Source organism: Brassica napus, chromosome C4 (assembly GCF_020379485.1).
Source record: "Brassica napus cultivar Da-Ae chromosome C4, Da-Ae, whole genome shotgun sequence".
In the NCBI taxonomy this organism is placed as follows: Eukaryota; Viridiplantae; Streptophyta; class Magnoliopsida; order Brassicales; family Brassicaceae; genus Brassica; species Brassica napus.
The window spans coordinates 4652367-4662193 of NC_063447.1; the positions used below are offsets into that span (position 1 = coordinate 4652367).

General features: G+C 30.8%; 1 protein-coding gene across 2 annotated transcripts; it reads left to right on the plus strand.

The window, feature by feature from the left end:
- The first annotated feature begins 3760 nt into the window (after window positions 1–3760).
- Window positions 3761–5621, plus strand: LOC106390286 (thylakoid lumenal 15 kDa protein 1, chloroplastic). Of its 2 annotated transcripts, none has more exons than XM_013830716.3 (8): window positions 3761–3967; window positions 4067–4186; window positions 4573–4668; window positions 4760–4832; window positions 4904–4965; window positions 5042–5123; window positions 5218–5278; window positions 5386–5621. In XM_013830716.3, exons 1-8 carry the CDS (start codon window positions 3851–3853, stop codon window positions 5435–5437), a joined length of 663 nt encoding a protein of 220 aa, XP_013686170.1. In that variant the 5' UTR covers window positions 3761–3850; the 3' UTR covers window positions 5438–5621. The 2 variants fall into 2 exon arrangements, with proteins under 2 accessions (XP_013686170.1, XP_013686169.1); XM_013830715.3 differs by having other exon boundaries at window positions 3765–3967; window positions 4064–4186.
- Window positions 5622–9827: the final 4206 nt, after the last annotated feature.

The following is a 9827-nucleotide window of genomic DNA, read 5'->3' on the forward strand; positions in this document are numbered from 1 at the left end:
TGTTCCAATATTAAACATCAATTAGTGGTTTAGGATGGAGAAATATTTGGCATCGACTACAAGAAGATGCTGCTGCGTGTCTTCAGTTACTACGAATGTCTCTTGGTGTTTTCAGGTCTTTATGTGACATATTGGAATCAAAATATGGTTTACATCCCACTCTCAATGTTAGCATTGAAGAGAGTGTGACAATGTTTTTGCGAATTTGTGGGCACAATGAAGTTCAAAGAAATGTTGGATTACGATTTGGGACACAAGAGACAGTGAATAGAATTTTTTTTGAAGTTCTTAGGGCGACAGAGTTACTTGCTTGTGATTATGTTAAGACTCCAACAAGACGAGAACTACTTCGAATTCCTGAAAGGCTGCAAATGGACATAAGATATTGGCCATATTTTAGTGGATTTGTAGGAGCTATGGATGGAATTCATGTATGTGTTAAAGTGAAGCCTGAACTACAAGGAATGTATTGGAATCGACATGATAGGAAATCATTTAACATCATGGCGATATGTGATCTCAATATGTTGTTTACATATGTTTGGAATGGAGCACCCGGATCATGTCACGATACAGCAGTTCTCACGATGGCACAAGACGGTGATTCTGACTTTCCTTTGCCTCCAGGAGACAAGTATTATGTAGTTGATTCTGGGTATCCAAATAAGCAAGGTTTTTTGGCTCCCTATAGATCTTCTCGGAATGAGATTATTAGATATCACATGTCTCATTTCAACAATGGTCCTCCTCCTAAGAATAAACAAGAACTGTTTAATCGACGTCATGCATCTCTATGTTCCGTTATTGAAAGAACATTTGGAGTTTGGAAGAAGAAATGGAAGATTTTGAGTGATTTTCCGAGATATGATATTGCAGTCTAGAAAAGAGTGGTAACTGCTACAATGGGATTGCATAATTTTATCAAAATTTCAAATTACTTTGATGAAGATTTCGTTGAAGAAATGAGACATACAAATACTAGCAACGAAGATTCTGAAAGTGATATAAGTGACATGGAGACAACAAATATGGCTGATGAAGATCGTATGACAAACATTAGAGACAATATTGCAGATATGTTATGGGCAAATCATTAAATTATTTTAACTTTGTTTATGTATTTTTCATTATGTGTTTTGATATTTTGGTGTAATTTTTATTGTTTAAATATATGATCTGCATCTTTGAACTGATTTTGCCATTCATAACTTCAAAAGTAACTTGTTCTGCTTGATCTGCATCTCTCCTGCATGATCTCCTGCATGATCTGCTTGATGTGTACTTGTTCCACTTGATCTGCATGATCTGCACCGCTTGAACTGTTTTTACCATTCAGAACCTTAAAAGATAAAAGAACAGCAGAATCTAACGTATTTCCGTTTAGTATGAAATCTATAAAATTTGTATTAATTAAAATAGGCCCCAATGCATAGGTGACACTCAATTAGGTAGTCAATTACATTCAATTGAAAAATAAGTAGGTCCACATTCGATTTTTATATGTTGTTAGATACATAAGTTGGTCAAACTATATAATATAATGATATGATATGTTATTTTCTTTCCTTAAATCAAACCTACGGAATTACCATAAATGACTAATATATATATGACAATTAATGATTTTAATAATAAAGATTTGATAACAATTTATATCTCCTCCATCATTTTTTGTTTAATTTTATATTATTAAAATAAATTAAACAATCAAATTAGCTATAAAAGTAAAATTTAGATTTTTTCGTATATGTTATATTTTGAATTTTTAAAAATGACAATAAATGACTAAAACTATTAAAATTATTATGTTAAAAATTAATGATCAATGGTTTAACATTTTTATTATAAGAAGATACACATGATTTTAAAACCATATGAGTAAAAAATATCATTTAATAATAAAATAAATATATATATATATATATTAAACACTATATACCATAGGATTACATAAATATTTTAATATTAAAAGTTTCAATGAATTTTCAAGAACATTTATAAATTATAAACTTATTAAAGATTTCAGATTGAAAATTTTGATATCGATGATTTAAATATTTTGTTATAAAATGATATGAATGATCATAGAACCGTATGATTATAAATTCTTATTTAATAAATAACTATATAAAATATACTATTCTTAGAAAATAGGTTGGTCCATCTTAACTTATATTACACTTTTTATTAAACTAACTATCGAATTGATAAATAACGTACCAAAAAATGTTTTACATTTTCCTTAAATAAAAGCTACGAAATTACCTAATATGATTAACATATATGTGAAAATTAATTATTATGAATAATAAATATTTGATAACAATTTTTGTATCTTAGTTCTTTTTAAAAAAATTATATTATTAAAAGATATTAAAAATCACATTAAATATATAATAAAAACATTTATATTTTTTTTATATGTTATATTTTGAATTTTTCAAAACGTCTATAAATTATTAGAAATTTGAGGATCACCACTCTTAAAATTTTGTGATCAATAGATTTTTTTTTTTCATAATAAGTTACAAATGATCATAAAATTGTATTAATATGAACTTTTATTTAATATTATAAGAAGATACACATGATTTTAAAACCATATGAGTAAAAAAATATCATTTAATAATAAAACATATATAGATATATATATAGATTAAACTATATACCATAAGATTACATAAATATTTTAATATTAAAACTTTCAATGAATTTTCAAAAACATTTATAAATGATAAACTTATTAAAGATTTCACATTGAAAATTTTGTTATCGATGATTTAAATATTCAGTTATAAAACGATATGAATGATCATAGAAGTGTATGATTATAAATTCTCATTTAATAAATGACTATATAAAATATACTATTCTTAAAAAAAATAGGTTGGTCCATCTTAACTTACATTATATTTTTTATTAAACTAACTATCGAATATTCGAATTGATAAATAATCTACCCAATATTGTTTTTGCACTTTCCTTAATTAGAAGCTACGAAATTACCTAATATGATTAACGTATATATGAAAATTAATTATTATGAATAATAAATATTTGATAACAATTTTGGTATCTTAGTTCTTTTTTAATTTTATATTATTAAAAGATATTAAAAAAATCACATTAAATATATAATAAAAACATTTATATTTTTTCTTATATGTTATATTTTGAATTTTTCAAAACGTCTATATATTATTAGAAATTTGAAGATTCTCACTCTAAAATTTTTGTGATCAATAGATTATTTTTTTTGTTATAATAAGTTACAAATGATCATAAAATATAACGCATATGAATTTTTATTTAATAAATATTCAAACTAAATAATTAATATATATATATATATATATATACTAATGATTTAAAGCAACAAGATTGGCTGATCAATTTAGTTGTCCAATTGAAATCTTTCAAAAGTATGTGAAAGACTAAAGTTAAAGTAAATATGGATTTAGAATAGTACTTATATTTTACTAACCAAAATACCGAAAAAAACCGAACCGAATCGAAACCAACACGATATCTGGATTGAACACCCCTAATCCAAATGAAGCCAAACTATTGTTTCATTCTCCAAAATATAATAAAAATAATAACTTAATTCCGCGCAAGGCGCGGGTTTTATCCTAGTTATACTATTATTTTCAAAATTGGTATGTATATACGGAAAAAAAAATGATATCAAACAGCTTGGTTGGGCCTATAGTGGCCCAAGTAGAATGGGCGTTACGAATCGCAACCTGTCATGTAATAAAACATAATAAACAAACCTTATCCACAAGGCAGCAAAGCAAGTCTGTTTGGTTTTGGCTCATCCACTGAAACATTGAGTCGTGAAGAAGACATGGCAATTCTCAGCAACGTCTCGTTTTCCCGCAGCAACGTCTATCTAAAACCATCTCTCTCTCATCTCCCTAGCTCTCCTTCTTCTCGTCATCATTGTCTCATTCGCTGCTCACTGGTAAGAATATCTCTCCCAAGCTCTGAAACGCAGAACCCAAAGACAAAACAAAGAGAAACTCTTTATTGATTTTATGTTGGTGAGTTTTGTCTTTAGCAGGAAGGGAAAGAAGTGGTGAGTCCATTGGTCTGGTCATTAGGAGAGGAGGTTTCAAAGAGAAGCTTACTTGCACTTGTCTCTGCTTCTCTCTTCGTTGTTGATCCTGCCCTTGCTTTTAAGGTAACTCTCCTTTAAGTGTCCTTTTTGAGTGTAATGATTAGTGGTTTTGGCTAGGAAGAACTTTAATTTCATTTGGAAACAGTATGAAACCATAGAGTGTTGTTAAGTTTATGCAATTTTTAGGTGAAACTTAATGTCTTTCATTAAGGGCTTTCTTTAGTGACATTTTCCTAACTGATATTATTATTTGTTTGAATCAAAAGTTTCAGTGCTGCTTTGGTTCTCATTGAAATGTCCTTCAAATAATTTAAAAAGTGTTTGTACTTATCAAAAGAGGTGTTTCTCTATGTCTTTGTGCTTTTAGAGTTTGAACACTTAAATTATATTTGGTTGCAAACTATCTTTTTGAAATGTGTCTTTATGTATTATATGGATGAAACTAAAAGGGTGGAGGTCCCTATGGACAAGGAGTCACCAGGGGACAAGACTTATCAGGCAAAGATTTTAGTGGCCAGACTCTGATCAGGCAGGACTTCAAGACGGTACAGTATTCCCCTTTTAAATATTGAATCATCATCATCTACAATAAATCTTTCGTTTAATCATCCTCTATTTGGTAACATCTTCGCGCAGTCCATCCTTAGGCAAGCCAACTTCAAGGGTGCTAAGTTGTTAGGTGCTAGCTTCTTTGATGCAGACCTAACAGGTTTGTTTGTTCTCTTTTCCTTTTGTTGAAAGTAGCAATACATAAGAGTTCTGATTCATAATCATATCCAGGTGCTGATTTATCCGAAACTGATCTCCGAGGTGCAGATTTCTCCTTGGCTAACGTAACAAAGGTGTGTCCCATGTATGTGTTTTAAGCAAAAAATAATTCTTTGGCTTTAATGGTGAATGGTTATAACATTTTTGCAGGTGAATTTAACAAACGCTAACTTGGAAGGAGCAACTGCTACTGGAAACACATCATTCAAGGGATCAAACATTACAGGCGCAGGTACAAAAAAGAAGAAGAAATCTTTCATAATAATAATAAGAACTCTCTCTTTATTATCTTTGAGCTTTATACAAAGTTTGTAACGGGATTTTAGATTTCACTGATGTTCTTCTAAGAGATGACCAACGAGAATACCTTTGCAAAATCGCTGATGGGTAAAAACCTCTTCTCCTCTCATCTCTTGGAATCAAATCTTATTCTAAATCTGAATGTAATGTGATTTTAATGTTTACATTTAATTATATTTTGTTTGACTCACTAGGGTTAATGCGACCACTGGGAATGCCACACGGGACACATTGCTCTGCAACTAAACTGTCAAGTGTAAACCTTTGTCTTCTTCATCTGAGTTTTTGTACAAGTTTTTTTGTGTGTGAATGATGTTGCAGAGTGAGTGTGTATATAAATATGCTTACTATACTCAAATTTGACATTGAGAGATTATGTATGCTACTTTACTTTCGGCCTACAAAACAATATATAAAGTTTGGAACTGTACTTGTAAAATCACTTGTTTATTTTTTTCAACCAACTTTCAGTTTTTCTTTTTAACATGATTTTTTTTTTTTAAAACCGTGAAAGGATGATACAAATAGTCTAATAACCACATTGGAGGAGAAACAAAGAAAACATTCAAATTTGAAATTTTCACTGCTTCCTTTGATAACATGTCAGCAGCACTATTGCAGTTTATACATATGTTTAACAACAAAATTATTTGTTTTTTTAATGAAAAATTCTAAAAATTCAAGAAATTACACAAGAAAACTTGGCGAAATATTTTTAAATACACAGTCAAAAAGCATAATGGGTAAGTGGACTAGAATGATTTTAGAAAATCTTATACCATAAAAGAGAGTTGTGTTTTCTTATAATACCTAGTGCGTACATGACTATAAGCTAATCACAGTTGTATAACAACTCATTAGTTAAGTTTTTGATATTATCCATCAAAATGAAAATATCATTCCATAAACTCCAAACAGTTCTATCCCTACGTTCCCCCTCATCATCTATATATACACAAATTAAAACAGATAACTGACAATTGAGAGCATCTCTTGTTGTCGAAAAGAAGTGAGAAAAGAAGAGAAAGAGAGAAGTCATGTCTAAGTTGAATTCAAACGCCCTTCCTTTTCGTACCGTTCACACCGATGAACATGCACTCTTTCTGACCTTCTCCAACGGCTTCCCCCTCACAGAAGTGCAAATACTTCATTACTTTAACTGGCAAGTAACTAACCCTACTGCCTAACTCTCTAAATTTATAATAGTTTTTGTTTTGTGCAATGCATTGTTATCAGACCAGACCATTTACCTCGGAATTTCATGTTTTTTTCGTTACATAGAATGTTAGTTTTGTGTAAGTTAATGTCATAATTTATGAACTAACTCATACACACTCTTGCATGTTATATGACAAAGTCTTTAAATGGATACTAATTTTGGTTTAGTTTGTACAAATGTTATATCACGTGGACATATACTTGCATTTTACATGCCTCATCGCATTTCTAAAGATAAAATGCATTGAAACTTGTCTTGCTTAAAACATTCAATTTGGTGATTCATCGTACGGTTTTTGGTGATACAATATATATTTGCGATAAACAATTGGTTCTATATATATGATGATGATGATGATATTAATGTTGAAGTTGATGATTATCATCAGTTATTACTACCCGTATGTTGAAGGAGTGAATGTGCACATACCTAAGATTGGACGACAGCCCTTGTTTGGAAAAATTGTGTTTAGGAAACAATGCATTCCAGCCTTACTTATGGGAAACAAAGAAAAAATATATTTTATAGTGGATGGCTGCCATCTCTACTGCAAAAGATTCGTAACCCAGAAGAGCAAACCCGCAGCCACCGAAAGTACTAGCCTCCCTGATGATGGTAACCACTCCGATGGTGATGAGTGATCTGAGTGTTTATGGAATGTAATCCCTTGGGTTGTTGTATCAATCAATGGGGTTTTAACTGGACCTAGGTAGCCAGAATAAACTTGCTGTTTTTCAATTTAATTAATAAGGATGTAATCGTTTGATTATGTGAGAACTGTTGGTGGAGGTTTTTCATCTCAGTTCAGATATTATTTGAAACATGTTTTTATTTTGGATTATTTTTTAATTCTTTCTTCAATTCAAAATATGGTTGAAATAAGCATGAAATCACCATTTAGAATATTTATAGAATAAAATTTAAAAGATAGGACGAAACTATGACTATGACAAAAAAAAAAGAGGAAACTATGACTAATAAACATGTAGCCAATTTTTTTAAAGATAATTGATTAAACTTCGTATAAAATAAACATCAAAGCTCTGTCCTAAAAATCGGCCGCCTAGCCGCCTAGGCGCTACGCGTCACTCTTCCGCCCCGATTTATGCCAAATCGGTTAAAAATATCGGATATCCGATTTTTTCCGCTTAGACCGCCTAAATGACCGCCTAGCCGCCTAGGTGGCCGTATAATCTGTTTTTTTTTATTTTAATATTTTTATTATTTTTTAATTCTTTTTTTAATAATATTTTTATTTGTTTATTTGATCTAAAATTTTATAAATATCATTTATATTCATAATTTTGATGAAAATTACACTATATTAAGTTTATATATTCTATTTGTGTGTTTTATACAATCTTAAACATGAAAATGTATTAATGTTATACACAATTAAAGATTAACATGTTTTATAACATAGTAAACCATCTAAAAATTTCGCCCCGCATAATTTCCGATTAATCCCCGATTTTTTCTTTAGGCGCTAGGTCCAATCCGACCGCCTGACTAGCGCCTAGCGCTTTCCCGAACAGGGATACAAAGAAAGGCTCTCTTATTAGATCTGAACTAAAATTATACAACTTTAACCTCTTACTTTTAGTTTAAAAACTGATGAAAAAGGATTTTAAATTATTAATTTATAGCGTCGATTTGGTATTGAAAGATTAAAAAATTAAGGTTTTTCGAACGAAGGTGGTGGAGGAAGATACTTAGTGGGATAATTATTTTTGCGTCACTTGGAGAACGGACGCCACCGTACCAATCAAAGTTAACACGAGGAGAAAGAAGGCGAAAGAAGGCGACGACGTAGGCAGTTCCGGTCCAAAGGTATTTGTAACCCGGAAGTTAACACGAAGAGTAAGAATGTACTGGGAATCTCTCGATCCAACAAAAATTTTGTCGAATTTCTTGATTTAAAACACACTTCCTTTTCGATGCCAAAAATTTTGTCGAATTTCTTGTAAGTCATCCAGGATTTTTTTCCGAGATTCTGGTCAAACCTCGTAAATCCTTGACGACTTACATTTCAGTCGTCTCGTGGACGACTGAATTATAAGTCGTCTGTATATAATTAAATCTTGAAGTTTTTTTTTTCAATTGCAAAACTAACCTATGACGACTTAACTGTAAGTCGTCTACTTTTAAAAAAATATTATTATTTTAATTTTCACTAGACGACTGAAATGTAAGTCGTCCAGAAAAGTCAAACTTCTGAAATAATCCAGTCAAATGCAAAACTAACCTATGACGACTGAAATGTAAGTTGTCTAGCTTTTTTGGAGTTTTTTTTTAGCCAAACAATAGTAGACGACTTATTTTTCAGTCGTCCAAAATAACAGATTTCAAAGTCAATTGCAAAAATAACCTCTGCGTTGACCAGACGACGTATAGTTTAGTCGTCTGGACAACTTAGATTGAAGTCGTCCGCGTCTTCTCCGCTAGTTTTTAAGTCTTCTACGTTAGTTTTTGAATAACTTATATTTTTAAGAGTGATAAGTAACTTCAAGATATGTAAAACTCATATTTACAAAATATGTTCTCTCCCTTAGTTTTACTAAATTTGACTAAGTTTTTCAACGCAAACTTATAATAAAATATGATATGCTTTGACTAGTTACTATTGTTTGTTTCCATCTCTTAAGTATTATTGTTATAGACAATAATGATGACTATTGTTATGAGTTGGAAGAAAGGTTAAAATGCTTCTTAAAATGTTGTATCAATATAAAGCTACCAACATTCTTGTTTATTAAGATGAGAAAAAGGCCATTGGAGTTTATTATTGCATATGAGAGATCAAAAGATAAGAAAAAGGCTACTGAAGTCTATTATTTCATTGATTTGTAAATGTGTAAACACATTGTTAGCACATTTAATACATCTTGGAAAACATTATTACTGATTTTACGAAAAATTCACAACTAAAAGAGTAGACATGCAATTCACAAAACAGACCACAAACAAAACTATTATAGATCATTTCTCTACAAAGACAAGCTTGGATTCCACTTGAATAGACAAGACCACACGACTTTTAAGAAGTCCAGACGACTTCTAAGAAGTCCAGACGACTTCCAGGAAGTTCAGACGACTTTGTCAGAAGACTTTTAGGAAGTTCAGACGACTTCCAGACGACTTTACAGGAAGTCCAGACGACTTTACAGGAAGTCCAAACGACTTTACAGGAAGTCCAGACGACTTTGTCATAAGACTTCCAAGAAGTCCAGACGACTTCCAGACGACTTCTAGACGACTTCCAGACGACTTCCAGACGACTAACAGGTAAGTCGTCCCAGAAGTCTTCCAGATCTGAAAAACCTGCATATCCAAAAACGTTCAAATGGCTTAAAAACAGAAAAAATGAGTGAAAGATTAGATAAATCTACCTTTACAGAACACACAAAAATACATATA

Bases quoted from the DNA above. Each gene is read 5' to 3' on its own strand.
- LOC106390286 (XM_013830715.3), top strand. From the start codon at position 3,851: ATGGCAATTCTCAGCAACGTCTCGTTTTCCCGCAGCAACGTCTATCTA. The intron at 3,968-4,063 runs GTAAGAATATCT...TTTTGTCTTTAG, and splicing joins GTCTCATTCGCTGCTCACTG to CAGGAAGGGAAAGAAGTGGT. The intron at 4,966-5,041 runs GTGTGTCCCATG...ACATTTTTGCAG, and splicing joins CCTTGGCTAACGTAACAAAG to GTGAATTTAACAAACGCTAA.